Consider the following 20,593-nt stretch of genomic DNA (forward strand, 5'->3'; position numbering starts at 1 on the left):
TGATTAGGACACTTTGATTATCACCATGTTATAGGTCCATTTGCACAAAACACAGAAATCACATTGTTGAACCACATTGTAGAGAAGTGCATACACACACACAAAAAAATCAAAATATTCACTGCTATTCCTTGATATTGAAAAAATAGATTTCTGCTTTGGGGGTTAAAAGAGTGGGGAAATACTGAAGCCATTTCACAATGGCTGTGAACATCTGCAGTCCATTTGTGTTGCAGTTGCAGTGAACATTAGAGCTGCAGACTCTGGGGAATAAATCACTGCCAGAGTAGCCAGAGCAGCCTTTATACTACTTCTATATTCCAGTTGTTATTATATTTAACTAAAACTTCAGTTTAGAGCTGGACAAGTCTGCTAAACAAGCACACAACCCCCAGCCTGGTTATCAGCAGCTTTTCAGCATTCCAGGATCTTCCAGATCAATTGTCTCAATAAAATCAGGGTTTAGCCAAACTGCTCTGCTAGGGTAAACAAAAAGCTGTAGGTATAGCAGCTACATACAGATTAATTCACAGCTTTCCACCCCATTCCTGGAAGTTTCTGCAAGAAACAAGCCTTATTGCATGGCTAAATTCAGAAAACTCTGCAATGGCAATGAGCTGTGCCCATTTAAGGGAATATATAAAGATTTCTACATCTAACTATTCACAGAAAGCTGGCAAGGTTTCTTAAGCACCATTCATTCATTGCTTTTGCAGTTATTTGATTCCACAACTTCAGAAACTATGCAAAAGGAGCTGCAGAATATAAAGTTTGTCAAACCAGGGAGAACATTCAATACAAATCTAATAACAAAATATTTTGGAACTTACGTATAAGAAGATAAACTGCTGTCATAAGTTGACACTACACCATAATTTTCTTCATTGTAACGAAACATGTCATTGGGATCCCATCCATTAGACTAGAAGAAAATGATGCTTGTTTTTCAAAATGACACTGGAAACACATTCCCTTCAAATGAAGGGCTGATGGCAGAAGTTGAAGCTTCTGCCCTTTTTTTTTTTTTTCCTGGGCCTATGAATTCACTGTCCAGATAACAAAGTTATTAATGCCACAGTTTATTTCAGGGAGCTTTGTTCACCAGCTGCACAGATCCTACCTTCAAAATTCCTTTTTTTTTTTGGTTTGTTGTGAGTCCGTATTGTTTTTTGAGGTTTTTTTAAGTACATGCTCACTCTGTATTAGAAGACTACTGGCTAGCAAGATATACACACATTAATATCTTTTTTGCCTTTTCCAAAAAGTGCAAATTAACACTTCTGAAACTTTTCAAAAGCACTGATGGAATTACCTGAGAGGCACCACAGGCAGAAGACTCCTGTTGATCTGCACAACTCCCCCACTTCAGTAAAATTGCTATCACAGCACTCAAGCACAACAATAAATGCTTTGAATATTTTATAAAAGCACTGAGAGTAGTGGATATTCCAATAAATCTCAGCTCTACAGTATGGACACACAAACTGACAGGAGAATTGTTCTACCCATAGTTAACATGCTCTTATCAGTAACATTATCTCCTTGAACACACTGCAGGCTGGACACCTGGCTACAAGAATTTCTGCTTGAGGAAAAGCTGACTGCTGTGATAGATGAGGAGATGGCATCTGAGGCCATATTCTCCATCTAATGATTCATAATCTGAGTCTGTCCCTGTGCTTGGGTCAGGCTTCCATCAATTCTCTCCCTCTGCAGCCCAGGGACACTGAGCTGAGCACAATCTCCCCATCATTTCCAAGTGCAATGACAGTCAGACAGCAATGCTCTGATTAAACATAAATCACTTTGGGGCATTGCTGGATTTGGAGTCCTTAACAAAAGCTGCTCTTTGGCTCCTGGAGTCCAACACAGCTCTCACCACAGCAGCTGCCATTGCTCAGAATTTGCCAGAAGTGCCATTTGAAAGGCAGCTATTCTCAGCCAGATCGTTCCAAAGGGCTGTGGCAGCTGCTGGCAAAGACTGAACATCCACCAGCACAATGCAGGACAGCAATTCTGCTCCTCCAAAGCTCATTAGTAAATTGAAATTAAGGAATTATTTCAAGGCATATCCAGGGAAACAGCTCATTTTGTACTGCTGGCCAGAGATGATCAAAGCATCACTCACGACATCGGTCTCCAGCGCCTCCAGCTCCTCGGAGGCCGTGTTCTCTCCTCCATCCCAAGGTTCCAGATCCTTCTCCTTGTGCTCTCCATTCACTTTAGCACTGATGGCTGAATCAGTAAAAGCATCTGCAACAGAAATGGGGAGGGTTGGGACCAGTGAGACCAGTTTGGGGAAGTTTGCACACTGGTTTTGAGCTGAGGAACAGCCCAAACACAGCTGAATCACAGCACAATATCATCATTGCCCTTCTCTTGGAGCTGCTGAGAAAGGTGCCTGTTCCAGATTAAAGTCCAGACTAACTTCTCCCATATCAGCAAATAAAATTATTTTCAGTTATTTCAAAGTGTTTCCTATGATTACATGTATATTTGGGAGAGAAAAGGAGAAAAAAAGACAACACAAGGATCCCTATTCTTCTAGAAATCCAAAGACTTGTATAAAATTCTTTTCCAACCAGCCCACACAACTGCACGCCACAATGGTGTGCAAATACCAAAAAAACGGGAAAGCAATTCCCTAAATGGGCAAAATGCAATTTGCCTTTCAAATATCCAAATTTATTCTATTTCCACAATTCCCCAACACACCAACAGGGCAATTATCCATCAGCTTGGTGCTCCCATTTCCTGTGACATGAACACAGGGGTTTCCTCTCCTGCCAGAGTTTTTCCAAGCAGCAGCTTATTCAAATCACACAGAAAAATTCAGAAACTCTCTATATTTTGTTCTCAACAACATAAGAGAATAAATAACCAGTAAGGTTCTTCTATTGTTTATAAAAATTATAAAAACATCAAAAAATAAAGATCACAAACATTTATTTTGACTTGTTCATGTTTCATTCAAGCCAGACTTAAAAAGGAATAATATCAGAGTATTTCAGTTGCTGTAAAAATATATCTAAAGCCATTCACTAAGCTTTTGTATTTGTAAGCAACTGGATCTCAGAACTACATAAAGAACTTTAAAAAATCAAATAAGCTTGTTGTAAGCTCATAAATAAATAAATCAGCCTAAAATAAATAAGTCTTCAATCCAGAATTTCCTATCATCATTCTGCTGATAAAATAAGGAGCAAACATTGCAGACCTTTAGAAAAGATGAAATCAAACCACCAGGCAGTGCCAGATAAGGAAAAACGTGGCCTAAATTAACTTCTGGCAAGATCTAAAAATCTGCCTGAAAAAAAATAAAATGAACTTTAAAGCTATTATGAAAAGAATTCCCAACATATGAAGTTGGCCACTGATGTAACAGCTTTTACACAATCACTGAAGATGTTTTGAAGAGAGACTGCTGATACTGCTTTTATTCCTGTTTTACCCAATCTCACAGTGAAATTCTGCACATAAATTGGATAAAAATTCACTGTGCTTGATCTCTCCAATAACAGCCAGCACTATCCCATGAAATGCTCACACAAACAGCTTTTAAAATATACTTTATTATAATATATACTATACATACGTATTCAAATGTCATCTGAAACTACACAGAAACACAGTGCTATAACTCATAGTTAAGCACTAGCTAAAGAGGATATTTTTAAGAATTTTTAAAAATGTAAACTCTGCATTTACCTTATCAATACCCCATGGCTTAGCTCAGATAAACCAGTGCTGTTCCTGCCCCAAACATCATTAATTCCATGTTTTATTTTTGCTCAGACTGGGACATTTCACACCAAACCCAAGTTGCAGGCTGTTTATGTCTTTTAGGAAACTGAAATTTGTTTTGCATCTCTGGGAATGGAGGGAGCTCCTCTCCAGTGAGATTAAATAAATATGAATTAGGAGACTGATGGCAGCACCTGATGAAGGCAATCTGTTTTTCAGAAGGGTGTTTCCTTAATTTCTATTAAATTCCTCCAGGCAAACTCCACACAACTGTGCCATTTTGGATACTGTGAATAAAATACCAGCTTAACAAGACTCATCCACTCAACCCACTAATTTTCTTATTTAAACAGCCACATAAACATTCAGAAGCGCTGTTATTGTAATGATACAGATGGAAAAAACACCCAAGTCAAAACAAAAACTCCACTATCAGCAAGTGCTGCAGGTCTGAGTAGGATGTGTGCAGTCACTGCTGAGTTTCCCAGTAAATTCAGGATATCACAGGGCTCAGGAAGCTCCACTGCTCTGAGTTCCTCTCTCATTTTACAATTAAAATCACAAGTGAGGCTTTGCCTGTTTAACCTCTACAACTCAAAGAAAACCCAAAGACAGGAGAAATTCAAGTTACAAAGGCACTCCCAGCCAGACAATGTGGTCTCAAGAGCATCCAGGCAAAGTTTAAATGCAGCAGGATGGTACCTCAAGGCACAGATCAGAATTTTCCTGGAACAAACAGCAGAGCAGGCACATGGGAGACCAGAATTAAAAACCCAGCAAAGCCTCTCCCAAAATTAATCAGCAACAAACTTGAAAATGAATGTAAAAAAAACTATAAAAATAACAATTTCCAAAACAAAAATGTGGCAATTAGGATGATTAATGAAGTAGAATAGAAGGTAAAGCATGAGCTGCTGCTGGAAGTGCTGACTGGCAGAGCAATAACTGACAAGACACTGCCCAGGCTCTCCCTTATCTGGTGCCTCTTATCTCTGAGCTGTTGAAGGAGCAGTTCACATGACACCTTGACAAGGCCAAATTTTTAATCAATCTCTTTTCTACATGGTAAAACCTGAGTTAAAGATCAAATGGGACCTGGTGAAACAAGAGGCTGAGGCTGTAACACTCAATTAGCCCCCACTGCCTCTGTACCTGCTTAATGTGACATTTCCTAAGCTCAGGAGCTGGGTATCAAAGACCTTGTTTTAAAGCCTGGTAAAAAAATCATTTTTCATGAATGGAAAAAAATCCCAAGGAGAGCTCTATGCAATGGAAATTCATATTAAGGCAAATTAAAAATACACATTCTGCGAAAAACTCAGCTGGGGCAAATTCCTCAAGTGTGTGCTGCTAACTGAGTTAAAGCAAAAAGTGCCAGAGCAGAGCAATTAAGAGTCCGGGTTTAATTAATTTCAATGTCTAACATGCTTGTTTTCACAAACAGATTTTGGTGAAGAGCACAAATGTGCAATTAAGTGCCAGTCTGCAGCTGAAATGCCATTAAACCAATCAGTGCTACGTGCCAAAGGTGCTGATGGCACCCACTGAAGCTTTGATCAAGGCAAAGTAAACTGAGGTTTTACCTTAAAGGTTTCAACAGCAAACTCTGATTTGTTTTGTAACTCCTTACTACTGATTTGAAACATTAAAACCAGTTAGCACCGGCTCTGCAGAGCCAACATTTCCTTCCTTTGTTCAGAAGATGCCTTCTGCTATTCCCCTTGCAACACTTTCTCTGGAAGGATGCCACTCTCAGAGCTAATTCAAGGAAAAACTTAAATAGCTAATTCTCTTCTGCCTTTCTTTTCATTGAATTTGTAGTATTTTCCTCAGCATGCCAAAAAAACCATAAAAACATTGCAGAAGTCTTTTACTTTACCAGTAAGTTATGATGTTTGAATTGTCTTGTCTTTAAAGAGAAGCCAAGAAGGCAACTCCAAAGCCTGATTGAAATTTGAATCCCAAGCAAACCAGCTCTGAGGACTGATCAGTGTTCAGGGCTCCCAGGAAACAATTCTGGTGTAGAATCAGGACAAACAGAACCTGATTCTGTTTGTCATCAATGAGGAGCCCAAATCTCCCAGCAGCAGGATCTCAGCACTCAAGGGTGAAGCAGAAAGATGTGCTGATATTAATGTACAGCCAAGGATTTCAGCCTGCACTGACAGTGGGCTTTTAGCAGCTGATTTGCTAAAATCATACAGAAATCAGTGTCAGCCCCTCTTCAGGAGCAGACAGAACAGTCTGGAAGGGGAATGATGGGTGTTAACACAGCTTCAGCTGAGCTTTCCAGTGTAGGTTTCATTCATCAGCCTGCCTGTAGTGCATCAAACCTCAATTCCACAGAGAGAGACCCTCAGGTGATCCCTCCCCTTCCCCTGGAAGCCAAACAAGCACCCCAGGAGCTGCAAGGCCTGTGCAGGCTGACAGAGCTGCAGATGAAGGCCCAGCAAACAGGGACACATTGATTTTTGGAACATCCACAGCCACAACACCTCTCTCTGTGCAGACTTACCAATTTCTCTCCCAATTTGTACAATCTGGGCAGAGCCCAGGCTTTGCCCAGGGGTGCCTGTGAAGGTGCAGAGTCATGCTTGGCACAAACCCCACTGTGCTGCTCCAGTCCCACCCCATGCCTGCAGTGCTGCTCCCTCCCTGAGCTCTCTGGGGGGGTTATCAGCTCTGCCCCAAAGCTGCAGGGCTGTGATAGCACTGGGAGCTGCCTGGCAGCCTCTGGCAGAGCCTTTTCACACACAACTCTGTTTTCCTTCTTCTGAAAGGAGACTCCATCCCGTTCCCTTTCTCCCCACCTGCTGCTCTTCCCCATTCCCCTTCCAGTCTCCAGAGAACATCTCTGCTCCTCAAACCCATTTACCCACATTCCTCCAGCCCAGCAGAGAACAAATACCAGAATAAAATCCACAGCTACTTATTGGGAGACCAGAATGCATTAAAATTTTCAAAACAGTATCTTCTGCAGAAATTTATTTAGTTCAAGGGCTCCACAAAATCTACAAGTCTCCTACAGGGTAAGAAACTACACAGAGAGAATCACAGAATATTCTGAGCTGGAAGGGACCCACAAGGATCATCAGACCCCAGGTAAGCCTCCCAAAGGAGAGCTGATGAAAAGCTCTTTTATTTGACTATGATTTTAAAGCCTTTCCAAGCAAGTATTCCCAAATTCTCCTCAGTTAGACAATTCAAAAGTGTCTGTTCCTAGGTAAGTGTAACCAGAGCACCAAGCAGGGACAATCCCCAAAACAAGGAGCACCAAGTCCTCAGGCAGGAGTTCAGAGCCAGTTTTCACTTTAAATCATCCAGCACCACAAAGATTTGGGTTTATTTACAAGGAGAAAGGCCTTTCATGTTCCTAGTTCCTTCATGCACATTCCCAAACTTCCAACCTTTAGAATCCTTATTTAATTTCCCAGGAAGCAGAGAGCCCCTCATTGCTCTAATGTGAAGGTGTGATCAGAGACTGAGGTACACTTTCAAGTGTCACTTCCAGATAATGTATTTTTGGGACAAAATGGAAAGCAGATTAATTCACCCACTCTGACTTATCAAGTTCTGCAGCCTTCCAGTTTATCATGCTCCAAGTTTTTATGGCTTTATTTCAGCTCTCCAGTATTTAAGAGATTTAGACTCAGTCATTCCACCTAATAAAGTGAACTGAGGGACTGTTCAACCTGAAACAGTCATTTTCTTCTAGAAAATGTCCATTGAGCAATTATTCCTAGAAGCAGTAGCATATTCCTCATTCAGTCTGCTCAAAATCTATAAAGATTGGGTGAGGGAGAGCCCAGTTTGCATTTACATTAAAGTGATGTTCATACCAAACCCATTATAAAACAGCTCTCATGTAATTTAAATTCCAAGTCCCATCCAGAACCTGGAACTTATCTGCATTTCAATGCTGCATTTGCTCTGACATTATGCATCATCATCTGGGAAAAGCAAAAAATTCCTTGAAACAACAAACCTCTCATTCTGCAGCTTTAGATCAGGCAAGAACAGGTACAAACACAAGGTGAGGAGAGAAATTCTCATTAAATGTCCTCATCTCTAAGTCCCTGCTAATGGGAATAAAACCTATGTTCCAATAACCACTGAGCTCCTGTGACAGTTGTTAATCAGCCTGTAAACGTACACAGAGATAATTTCACCCCATGCCATAAAAACCTGTATTTCCTTTTATTCCTTATCCCAGCAAATCAGCAACATTAGGCATAAAGACTCTGAAGATTTGCTGCCCAAAACCTGAGAAATCTGCAAAGGAATAGAACTGACTCATGAGCTCTCAGGTTCCAGAAGAATAATCAGGGGCTTGGAGGTCAGACATTAGAAGTATGAAGACTGCCTGCAAAATTGTTTGATTTGAACAGTTTCAATGTCTTCAAGATTTTAAGATCTGTCTCTCACCTCTCTGTATTTTGAAGAGCTTTACCTACAGGTCTACAAGGAGTAAAGGAGAAATTAGAACACAAATAGAGGATTTTAAAAGAATTTCTAGCTTTGTTGCCAGGAGTATTTATGGAATATTTCTATGAATGCATGTTTAGACATAGATGTTACCTCAGTATAGACTCTATATATCCTAACTCTGAGAAATTACCTTTTTCCAAAGAGTTTTTGTATTCAAAGATTCTTGTATAACACTTAACAGAGAAATTTAGAATGACATTTCCAAAAATGTGTCTGCCTCCCATAGAATCTATAAAATATTCTGTAAAACCACTAAGGGCTTTGCTTTTCAGACACCAAAACAGCTACTCAAAAATACATTTTTTTTTAATTTATGAATTTCTGATTTCACAAGGTGCTGAAGTTTTGTACTCTTTAAGAATGACAAATCTAAATATGAACTTCAGTATTTGGATCCTAAAGCATCTACTATGAAAAATTTTGAATTATAAACTTAAAATATGAAAAAAAATTTAAAACAAATATACCTCTTCTGGCATAATTGGTATCCATATCCTTAAAATGCACCATAACAAAGTCTGAAGACTTGAACAAGATACTCTCCAGGATGTCCTCCCTTTTTGGCCCCAAACTGGATTCTGCAGTTTTCCGATGAGCAGCATCGACCACTAAATCACACTGTGGGAAATACAAACACAGGGCACTGCTTTATTGCACAGCCATGCCCTCAAAAATGTGCAAAAACCAGGTTTTTACAATCTGCTTTAAATCTAGGCATGAACAGTAAAAATAATTCACGGTAAATATTTAAATTTTTATTAAATGTTGGTTATTTGGTATTAGGAATTTTAACAACAGGGAAGAGTCAAAATGTAAAAAAATTACCTTAGGACTGTAGGTTTTAAAAACTCCTTCATATATACCACCATTTTTCACCTGTACTTCACATTTGGATCCCTAGAATGCAAGGAAAATGAAAATATAACTTTCTACCAACGTGACAAATAACATTACAGTGATTTTCTAAAACATGTGTTCTTTACATAGGTCCAAAATGTAAAAATACAGCTCAATTTTTAGCCAAATTTCCTCATTCAGCATCTGCCCATTTATAAATACACTGCTGTGCTCTGCAAATTCAAATAGCTGGGTGTGTATGGGCAGTTCTGAAGGGATTTAAGATACTCACTGGAGAATATTTGGTCTCACAAGACTCTTGACCAGTTAAACACACAAAGGAGGTTTTGTGCAAACCCCAAATCTGTGCCTGTGTGGGTACAAATAAGGATAAAAGCTTATCCTGGCCTCAAGCAGATGTGGGACAGTCTGCCTTACTTCATTTTGCCAAGTCAGGGCTTCCCTTAAAATCTTGGGAGAAAGGTTTCTAATCTCTATAAAATGAATATAATAATAAATTTTATTTATCCATAACCTCTCCAAAGACAGGAAATTCAAAATACAACCAGTGCACCTAAGAAATCTGCTGTAGCTCTGCAAATCAGAGTTAAACCTCTCCAAGCCTAAAATTTCTGTGAGCCTTTAAAGCTCAGCCTTGGCAAAAAGTGTTTCAAGTTTAATATTTACTCTTTTATATTACAATTAGTGGATCAGTTAACAATTTCCTAGGGACTATTATTCCAAATATGAAGACTTACAACAACTGATGTGAGTATGTGAACCATTCTCATGTTTGCATAGATGCCATCAAAAGAAATCTGAAAAATAAGAAAGCCATCATGAATATTGAAGAAATTCCAAAAACCAGAGCACCCAACCCAACCCAGCACACAGAAAATCTCAGAAACTTTGGGTAAAAATCTTACTCAGGCAAGACAGATGGAATGTTTATTATTAAATATTAATATTAAACATGCCAGGGGGGATTTTCAGAGGGCCTTTGACTTTTTTCTGACCAGTTAAAGATCTAACACCCTCCCAAACAAGCTAAAAATCCCAGGAGAGCCCCTAATGTCACTCCATTAAGGAAATTCTCTGGCTGGCTGGGTGCAGCTGATAGGCTCAGATTTGAGGGATGTCAGCAGGCCTTTGTTTTTAAACAAAAAAAAAGCCCTGCTGGTTTTAAGAACCATCAAGAGAATAAAGCACTCGCAGAGCTGCAGAAGCAAAAAGGTGTTTTCAGGCCTGCTCAAGCTCATCCTTTCATCTCCCAGCCCTGATTACACACATTAACAGCAGCTAAAGCCATCAAATTGTGGAGTGCTAAATTGCCACAAAGCCTATTATTAATTTAGTCCAAAGTAACTCAGTGCAACAGCAGCAGGACCTGCAATCCTGACTGGGAGAGCTGGGCAGGTGTCCCCAGGCTGCTGGAGGACACATTCACCTCAGTGCAGCTGCTTTGTTGCAATACCTGGTACTTTTTTGTGTTGATGCTAAAACAGCTCCTGGGATCTCACCACATTCTGAGTTTTTCAACTGATAATGTATTTTTAACTGTCACCCACTTTTCTGGGCTGAACAGACAAGTTTGGGGACAGCTCAAGCTCTCCAGACCAACATTTGGGGATGTTTAGTGTTTGCCTATGACCTTTTCCACCAATTTTCCTTAAGGCTTCTTTAGTTTTTCTCAAGTGTCCTGGTATCTTCAATAAACATTTATGTAAGCAAACTGCAGTCCTTTTAAATCTTCCTGCTTCTGCTCCATTCTCCAAAATTAGGCATCTTTGAAAACCAGGCCAGCAACAAATTGGCAAATATTTGATTAGTGAAGTTCAAAGATTCACTCTTTCAATCAAGATCCATGAATTTAGCTCTGATAAAATGATGTTCTGCAAGTCAAGTCACATCTATGCTCCAGTAATGCACAACTAAAGCTGCACATTGGAGCTACTGAGAACAATGGCTCAGCAATTTTATAGTAAAGCTAAACAAAGTAGTTATTTTTATTTCATTAAATGCTGCCTTACTGTCATCTGTTTGGAGAAGCCAATGTTAGAATTTTCAGATAGGAACTAACTCAAAAAGCACTGCCTTAAGTTAAATGTTATTTATATTTACAGCTGTAATTTCAAGAAAATGCAGAATATTTATATTAGTGCAGTCAAAAGTTTAAGTGAACCTTCCCCCCTTCACCCTCCCAGGAGATTTAAATGTATGTGAGATGCTACTCTTGAAAAAAATTGTATTTCACTCTAAAGTATCCACCCACCAAGGAAAAAATGGAGAGAATATTCCAGTATCTGCCATTCTGCTAAGCTGTTTCCCCAACCCTGCACTGGCACAAGGAGCAGAAAGCACAAACTCACCGTGGGCTGAGGGGGTCCTTTGCCACTGCTGCGGCCTCTGCAATGAAACACACACATGGCAGGTGAGCAAAGAGCTGCTGAAACTGCTCCACTTCCTACCCAGCAAGAACCCCAAACCCACCCCAATTTAGGGCTGAGAATGGGTTTGGGAAAAGCAGCACTCCCAGAGAGCAGAGCCTGACAAGGACCCATTGGGTTCATCTCCAAGCTGCTGACCTGTCAGCAGGCAGGGGGGTACCTGTCATAAATTAAAGGATAAAATGAAGAAAAGACTAAATTTATAAAATCAGAGGAAGAATAAGAGTAAATTCCAAAATGGCACACAAAGGCAAGATCAGGCTCAAGCCCTACACAGCACAGGGTCCCATCCTTGAACCAGGAGGCTCCAAATGTTGTCACTGTGTCAGATTTGGGCCACCCAAACAAGTGACCTTGCCCTGACTGTGAGGTTCCACCTACACAGCTCATTTCTAACTAATTCTGTCCATTTCCCCAGAAATACCAGCTCCTCCTAATGCCAATCTGTCAGCGTGTGGCACTCAGGACACCTGGGGATGCTCAGAACACCCTGACAAGGCTCAGTCTGTGCCCTCCACCCCAGGACCTGAGCCCCAAATCATCCCTGCAGCTAAAAAAGTCCCCAACAGCTCCACTTCTTCAACTCCACTGGTGTGCCTTAATTCCAAGCTCCTCCCTTGTACCAAGAAGTCCTAGTTTCAAATACTCCTTGTAGTGATTTAGATTTGTGTTATGACTTCAGGAGCACTCACTGGAATGTGAGGCAAAAATAAATCTTCTGTTCTATTAAAAAAACTCCTCAATTTTTTAAATAGACTCACCTTACTGACACACAACCATTTCAATAAAGACACCTGAAGAATCATGCCTGCTATTATCTAAACAACACTGAAATCTAAATCCAGCTGGATGTCAGAGAATCATGGAATGGTTGGAAAGGACCTTGAAGATCCATTTTCATCCCATGGGCAGGGACACCTTCCTCTAGAGCAGGCTGCTCAGAGCTCCTGAACACCTTCATTAGATGCCAACTGCATTGAAATGCTTTTAAAAACACCAAGCTGGGGCTGAATACACCCTACCCCCCAGAATAACAGGCCCTTATAAAAGAGAGCTCAGAGGGTAGTCAAAAAAATCAAAGGAACTTCTCTCAGTGAGCATAAATAACCCTTCAATAAATTCTGCCGAAATAAGCAAAGCCATCAGAGAGCCATGAAAGGCCTTAATGAGGAAAAAATGAAAAACCACTAAACTATCACCTGACTCATTTCCAACAAGCTTCTGCATCAGAACTGTGGGCTCAGAGCATCACACATGCTGAGGGCATTGGCTGATGGCAGAACTGCAGATTTGGGGTGCCCAGCAGGCATTTTCAGGATATTGCAGAGAGCTAATCTCACCCAAAAAAAGCTCTAATGCAAATAACCTTTATTTAACTACCTTAACTTTCCATAGGGCAGCTTCACAATGTCAGGCTTGCTCTGGAGCAAATCTTACCATTTACCAAATCTGACATTTGTTAAATGGCCTCTGAGAGAAGTGAAGCTTTGTGAGCATGGAACAGCATTTTTTGCATAATATTCAGACCCTTCTCTATCTGAAAGTCATTTCACCAGATGTGGAACCCCCACAGTCCAGTTTGATTTGTCCTTCTACTACAATCAAAAATCTGATCACCATGGTCACCCAGAACTTGGCCAAATTCAAACAATTTTACCAGTTCCATCTGCTGCCCTCACAGATTTTAGAAGTTCCTCCTTTTCCTCCATCAGCTATAGATCAAAAGTGAAAGAGTTTCGTGTCTTTGCAAGAGAAACCACTCCCATTTTTAGTGACAAAGTATTCTTAGACCTGAAAATAACTGGGTTGAAAGTTTGGAGTATTCCTTCTAAGCATCAACCAGAGTATTCCAGATTTTCCATCTCTTACCACATTTCCAAAATTACTGTTCCTACCCACACTTTTTCAAGAAATAAACTGATTGTGCACATCCACATCAGCAAGAACTCCCAACCTCTACATCAGCCAAAAATTAAAGCAGAAATTCTCTGATCTATCAGGTCTCTTTATAGATCTGAACTCTTATTTTCCAGCTACAACTGTTAATCACAAACCATTGGGGAAAAAAAAAAACCCAAACCAACACATTCACCAAGATGAGAAAAGAAATGTATTTACCAATCCTACCAATGCAACAATTTAGCCAAAACTGTATCTTCTGCTAAAACCAAGGCCACCAACTTGAGTTTCATATTCCAACAGGTGAAGAATCAAGTTCAAAGTATCATTTGACACATCTTTGATGCAACATATGAAAAAAAAACCCTCAGGACCTTTACAAAAGGAGAAGGCAGATGGGTTTTGCCAGATGTTTAACATCATTTGGAACAGGAGAGTAACACAAAGAAATGGAGGTGGGGGAATCTAGGAGGGCTCAGTAGCAATTTAGCACTGCTACCTAAAACCCCATTTTCATTAGGGTAAATATGGCAAAATTTAGAAAATAATTCATTTTGCATTGCAGATACATGGTTAAAGGTAAACCTGGGGGAAGGCAGGACAGCCCAGCAATCCAAGCTGGAAACCCTTTGCTTTGGGGTAGCAAAGTCACAAACTCAGGACAAAGTAACAACTGAGCAATTAAACTCAGTGCCAACTCCTTGGCTCCAGCAGTTCCACCCCAAGAAGCAAAGTCTCCATCAGGGCCTAAAAGCTACACTATAAATGTTTTTTTTCCCAGCAGCAACTTGCACATTTTTTTCTATTTTTATGAGTATTTCCTCAGCATCCCTCACCTCCCTCCTTAGTGTTTACATGCCAAGTGGAGTGTTTGGATAAGCAAAACAAGGTCACGCATTTGTATTTTCCCAGTTAATGCAAGGGAAACAAAGTCACTCCTGGATGGGAAAGAAAGTCTCCAGTTTTCTTTCCAGCAGCATCTGCACTTTGAAACTAAAAAATAAATGCAGCCACGCTGCAATTAATGTCTGGAGCAGAAATGTAGCTACAAAGAGTTGAATTTAAAGTGGGAATGGATGTTTCTGGAGCATTGACTGACATTGCTGCAGCTTGGAAAGCAAATTTACAGGGTACTCTAAAGAACTTTAGTGCAGAGAGCTGGCAAAGCTTTTCTTCTAAGGGAGAAATCTGAAATGCAAGGTTTTATTTCATTGCAGTGTTTGGCTCTATCAAGTCAAATGAATCGAAGATGTCAAGTGAAGATTATGCAAGAAGTCCTGCAGTTTTATTTTCTGTAGTTTTTTCCCCAATATTGACATCAATAATGTCAATTCCTGTCTCCACACAGGGTGACAGCTCCTACAGCATCTGGATATTGAACAACCTGACTCAAATCTGGCCCAGTGCACACCTGGAACCTCTTGATGGGCTTAGTCACTGGAGAACCTTCACAGACATGGCCATGAATCAGTTGTTAAATTAAAAGTTACTCAAAACCAGGGATGTAAAACCACCCCAAAGTGCTCTCACAGAGATAAGGAAAGAGGCCTGCAGGTTAAGCAGTCACTCTGCTCAGCAGTTTAGCACATTTGCACTAAAACCCACACAAAGATGTCAGAAGCAACTCAAAAATCAGGGGCTGGCACGTGTGAGCAGATCTCCAGAACAGCCACTGCCCTGAAATTCCAGCACCTTGAAATTCAACATTCCCCTTCCCTTCCCTCTGAACAGGAGGGTCACCATGCTCTCAAGAAAGGGATGTCAAGGAAAAATGAAAATAAATTGAGAAGTTTGTGACATTTTCTTTAAAAACTGAACAATGGGGTGGTTTCAGTTTTAGGTTTTTATGGGAAAAAGCCATTTTTAAAGGGCAGTAACTCCATGTATTCTTCCCCAAGCCCAGTTAGGCAAGCAAGTTACCAAAATGAAAAATCCCTTCTGCCACAATTGTAACAAGACAAGAAACATCAAACCCTGACCCTAAGGTGTTTTGCCTTCAGATAAAATAACAATGAGGAAAAATGAACAAAAAAAGGATGGAGATGGAGGAAGGCTGGGATAGATGCAACCTGCAGCCAGAGGACAGCAAACCCTCCTGTGCTTGCATAACAGCAAAACTCCACTCCAACACAGAAAGTGGATGTTAGATAATGTTCTGATAGCACAGGGAGCAACTTTGGGAACCAAGTCTACATTTTCCCTAATTACAGCTTGCTGTGCTATTGGCATCTCCCCTGCAGCCCAAGCCCATCTGCCATAGTGCACATTAAACAAACACAGCATCTCACTTGGGGCCTCTTTATCACAAAGGTATTAATCCTTCTTTTTTATCCCAAACACCTTCAAGGATGCCTTCGTTCCTGATTTTTCCCTTTGTCTAAAAGCAATTAATAGGGTGGTAAAGAACACTGGTTGTTGACACAGGATTTTACCTTTTCTGATCTGAAATACAGATGTGCAGCCATGGAGAGCAGAGCTGACCCTTCCCTCATGAGCAGAGGTACAAGGACAAGTGCTCAGCCCAATTCTTCCAGCAACACACAAAATTAGGCCTAGGACAGTTAATTATCAATGAGTTTTCCGCCCAAACGAAGCTTTCAAAAGCAACTTAGCTATGAAAAGTAATTTTTTTTTTTCTGCATGGGAATGTTAGTGCTGCAGGGAAACCAGTTGCTGGGCAGAAAGCTTGACATACACTGGAGATGTTTAAGTTTTTATTCAAGAATATTAATACCAAGATGCAGGCCACTTCAATTTTCATTTTTCTGAACAGAAAAGCCATTCAGCTTATCATTCACGTGGCCAGATTTACAGCATGAACCATCTTTGAATTTGCACTCCCCAAAAGACCAAGGGCAGGTGTAGGGGAAGTTCTCTGAAGGTGCTCCATGGGGCTCCAGCAGTGTGATTTTACACACCCTCCATTCAGAAATAACTTGAAAAATTAAGAAAGAAAGAGCATCAACACCTCTGAGGGTTCATCAGTTGTTCAGCAGCCCCATCAGAACTCCCTAAGGAGTTCTGAAATGGAATTTATCCAATGGAACCAGAAAGGCAACACTGGTTGGAGAAATCCAGTGGCTTTAATCTTAAACTTGGGAGACAATTTGAAGCCCACGTGCCCAAATCTATGGGGGCAAGTGGTTGCCATCAGGCTGAATTTCAGAAAATAAGCTGGAGGTTTTGTTGCCCTTCACGTTACCCTCTACAGTGCCACTGTGTGTTGGCAGGGACAGAGCCCAATAAACATCATGTCCCACCTAATGCCATATGTAAAAACTATTAAACGGGTGCTCTGAGCTGCTGAGGTATTGTTGTTGTTATTTATTTTGTCCTTCTCATACCATTCCAAAGCTCTTCCGCTTCCAGTTCCACTGGCTGGGAACAAAGTAAAACCCTATTTCCAGTGATGTCCAACAATGGGGCCACTGTAAATTCTGTTTTATTGCCAGTGCACAAAACCGAGTGGGAATAAACGTCCAGTTGAAGAGGAAGATGAATAAAACTCGAAATGAAACTGCTCTGAGTGACTGTGACCTTCAGAACTGTTAACGTCCTGCTCTGATCGTTTGTTATGACCCCCGCAGCCCCGGAAAAATCCACAGCACTATACAGTTTATTATTTGAGGGAAAGAAAGGGGGAAAATGTGAGTGGATTTGCGTAGCTAATGATCTGAGAGCAGGAGCGGGATCAATCTTCCAGAGGCAGCGAGCGTGGGGCGGGGAGAGGGGGGGAGGCGAGGAGAGGGCTCAGCCTCTGCAAGATTCCTGCCCCAAAAATCCGGGAAAAAGCGAGGCCGCGCTCGGAGCCACCATCCAGCGGCGCGGCGCGGCCCGCCTTCCCGCGAGAATTTTATTGCGATTTCCATTATTAAAAAAAAAAAAAAAATCAAATAAAAATTTTAAAAAAAAATTAAAAATATTACAAATAATAACGATCCCTAAATATTAAAATAAATTTTAAAAATCTAAAAATCACCACCCACCCCCCCACCACCCTCCACCCCGGGTGAGCCGAGGGCGCTGCGCCGCCATCGCGGGGCCGGATCGCCGCCCCCTTCCCCGCCCGGGCCGCCCCCCGGCCCCGCCGCCATCGCTCGCGGCCCTTCCCGCGCCGGCCCCGACACGTGCGGCCCGCGCCCCCCGCTCCCCCCGCTCCCTCCTCAGCAGGCGGGTCACGTCGGCCCGGGGGAAGCGGCGCCCCCCGCCCCGGGCCCCGCGGGGGGCCGAAATGGAGCCTCCGCGCCGTGCCCTCCCCGCGCCTGAAGGGCACCGGCCGCGGCCCGGCCTCGCCCCGGCACTGCGGAACCCCCTCGGCGGGGCCGCGAGCGCCGCGCCCGCCGCCATCGCGGCCCCCGCCCCGGCCCCGCCATGCTGCGGGCCCCGCGCCCCCCCTCCCCGGCCGCCGCCGCCCATGGAGGCCGGTGCGGGGCGAGGGCGGGGGGGGAGGGGGGCGGCGGGGGCGGGCGAGCGGCGCCCGCGCCGGGCCCGGGCCCGGAGCCGGGGCCGGTCCCGCGGCACTGCGCACCCACCTGCCCATGTTCTGCCTCCCCGCGGCTGACGGGAGGCCGGGGCCGCCGCCGCCGGGGGGCTTGCGGTTGTTGCCGGCGGGCTGCGCCGCCGCCGCCGCTTGCTTGAGGGACATGGCGAGGAGGGAGGGAGAGCGCCGGGGGTCGCGCCGGGCTGGGTGCGCTCGGCCGGTCCGCGCTGCGCTGGCGGGGCCGGGGCGCCGCTGGCTCGGCCGGTTGCTCCCAAACAGTGCGAGCGGGGCGGAGGGAGCGGAGCGCGGCGCGGAGGGATCCGCGGGGGGGGGGCGGGCGGCGGCCGGGCCGCGCCGCGGGGCGAGGGCAGCGCCGGGGCCGGGGGGAGCGGCGGCCACACCCGCGGGCTCGGGGCACCCCCGCGGGGCTGGCGGGGGGGCGGCGGGGCTGCGGCGGCGGGCGCGGGGCGGGCGGCGGCGCGGACTCTTTACGGGAAGTCGGAGGGCGCGGCGGCGGTGCTGCGGCGGGTGAAGGGGCGGGGAGGGAGGGGGGGACACGTGAGGCGGCGGCGGCGCGGGACGGCGGCAGCGCCCGCCCGGCCCGGCCGTGAGGCCCCGGCAGGGTCGGGAGAGTCCCCGAGCCCAGCTCAGCCCCCTCCGAGCCCGCCGGTGACACCGGGCGGGCCGGCCCCGCATGGCCCCCGCGGGCTGCGCTCCCCGCGCTGCGCTCCCCGCAGGCCGCGGCCTGGTGGGGCCCGGCCGCGCTCGCCCCTCCCCGGGCCCCAGCGAGCGGCAGTGGGAGGGCGGCGGGCTCGGGCCGCAGCGCATCGTTCAAAAGAAACCAAACGTCGAGAGACAACGAAATGGAGGAAAAATGGCCGAGCCCCGGCCTGCTGCGAAAGGCCGGTGGAGGACGCCAGGCCCCGATCCGCAGAGAGCCCGAGCCATCACTGCCAAACACATCCCTGCTCCTGGGGGAAAGCAAGATGGGGCCAGAGGATGGCTGCTTTCCCTGCAGTGCCCCTCCATCTTACAGATTTCGGGGCAGTCAGGGCTTCCCCTCGTAGTAAAGAAATTTAAATGTGCGTTGTGCTGATGGGTAAAATATTTAAGCTCAAGATGCCAGTTCTCCCCTCGCTCCGTGTTGCCTGTCCACCATCAGCAGGCTCCGTGCAGAAACCCAGGGTGCAGTGGTTGTGTGTGGAACCTGCTTGGTGCAGAGTGGGAATTTCACCAAACCCAAACCCATACACAGAAATAAAAGCTTGGTCTGTCCTATTAAAAAAAAAAATGCACATACAGGATTAGTAAGAGCAGATGCAACTTGAAAACCAAGAGCTAAATTGATTTATAGCCATGGTTACTCGAAATGCTCAGAGTTTAATCTATTCATAGAAATGCTCTAGAAATCCCACAGGATTCCAATGGAATAAAAAGGAGCCCTGCTCTTAGGCAGGCATTATTTATACACCTTGCTCCTAAAGCAACAGCTTTCCCATGCAGTTGGAAGAGTTGTGGGTGGCAGCACACAATGGTAAAAAGATAAAATATTGAACAGCTTTCTTAAATTAGCATTTTCCTTACATTTTACCTTTTAAACTGATTGTTTTGTTTTACCTCACAGGCCCAAGTAACCTTGTGGTTAATGCTTTATGAGCTAGATGACAGATCCTACCCAAAATGGGCTCAAGCATAAAGAATTTTCCCATTGAAAATACTCTTAGCAGAGATGGTGATTTAAAGAAATTTCATTTTTTGATCCTTTCAGTGAACTCCTGAGATGCTTCACTATTTCACAGCCACAGAACTGAGTGAGAAGGACACTGAGGATTTCTGGAGCCCAAGAGTTTCTGTGGGAGACATCAGCACCTGCAGAGCCAAAGGTTACCCCTGGCACCAATTCTGGGGGCATTTTGTGTAAGAGCAGGGATCTGTTTCACTGTATGTGATAGGATAAATAAATCCCTAAAAGCAGCTAAGAAAAATCCTTTCTATATATTTGTGTAAAAACCACTAGCATGAAAAAGCACTTAACCAATATAAGATAATAAATAACAATGCAGTAGTAGTAATAATAATAATAGTTGTAGTATTATGTAGAAGTATATAAAAATCTAAGAAATATGTAGAGCACAGAAGAGGCTACAAAAATGTTGAAGGGTTTGTGCAGGGCCAGAATTGAACTGGAAGATCCTTATGGGTCCCTTCCAACTCAGGATATTCCATAATTCCACGAACCAATCTCTTTAGGGTGTTGTTTCTACGTTGCACAGCTTTGGGTTGAACCTTGAGCAACTCTGTAAAGGAAGTTGTTAATAAAAAGCACAAGGAAGTCAGATAAGAGAGTGAGTAGAACCCATCCAGGTCACTTAGTGTGGGGTTTTTAGAGGACAGCACTTCAGTGCTTTTCCAGCCTGGAATGCTCACAGCTCACAGCAGTTGGTGACTATTTCTGTGCCTGAAGGTTAAGAACCACAAAAGCACCTGCAGCAGTTTGGAGGGGCTGTGGGGCAAAGACAGAGCCTTTGATAGTCAGAAATGTCAAAAAAACACAGAACCAAGTTCCACAGGCAGAGGCAGCCTCTAAGACATGACGTGAGCACAGTAAAGTACATTTTAGGGTGACATTACAGGCTCAGAAAGCAGGGTATGAATAGGCTGGTGTTCACATCTCAGGAATGACTCAAGAGCAGTTGCA

General features: G+C 43.7%; 1 protein-coding gene across 9 annotated transcripts in view; it reads right to left on the bottom strand.

Moving 5' to 3' along the window:
- Positions 1 to 18,074, bottom strand: part of ATXN2 (ataxin 2) — a 49,347-nt gene extending 31,273 nt beyond the window's left edge. For 4 of the 9 annotated variants that reach the window (XM_058036624.1, XM_058036623.1, XM_058036618.1 and 1 more), the window contains exons 1-7: positions 17,948 to 18,073; positions 11,439 to 11,475; positions 9,828 to 9,887; positions 9,058 to 9,129; positions 8,700 to 8,850; positions 2,129 to 2,253; positions 831 to 922 (exon numbers count right to left, since the gene is read on the bottom strand). In XM_058036624.1, coding sequence (XP_057892607.1) covers positions 831 to 922; positions 2,129 to 2,253; positions 8,700 to 8,850; positions 9,058 to 9,129; positions 9,828 to 9,887; positions 11,439 to 11,475; positions 17,948 to 18,060 — 650 coding nt within the window. In that variant the 5' untranslated portion in view covers positions 18,061 to 18,073. Of the gene's footprint in view, positions 1 to 830; positions 923 to 2,128; positions 2,254 to 8,699; positions 8,851 to 9,057; positions 9,130 to 9,827; positions 9,888 to 11,438; positions 11,476 to 17,947 lie in introns of all 9 variants that reach the window. The other 5 variants (XM_058036620.1, XM_058036619.1, XM_058036626.1 and 2 more) reach the window with 3 other exon arrangements.
- Positions 18,075 to 20,593: the final 2,519 nt, after the last annotated feature.

Source organism: Melospiza georgiana, chromosome 18 (assembly GCF_028018845.1).
Source record: "Melospiza georgiana isolate bMelGeo1 chromosome 18, bMelGeo1.pri, whole genome shotgun sequence".
NCBI lineage: Eukaryota > Metazoa > Chordata > Aves > Passeriformes > Passerellidae > Melospiza > Melospiza georgiana.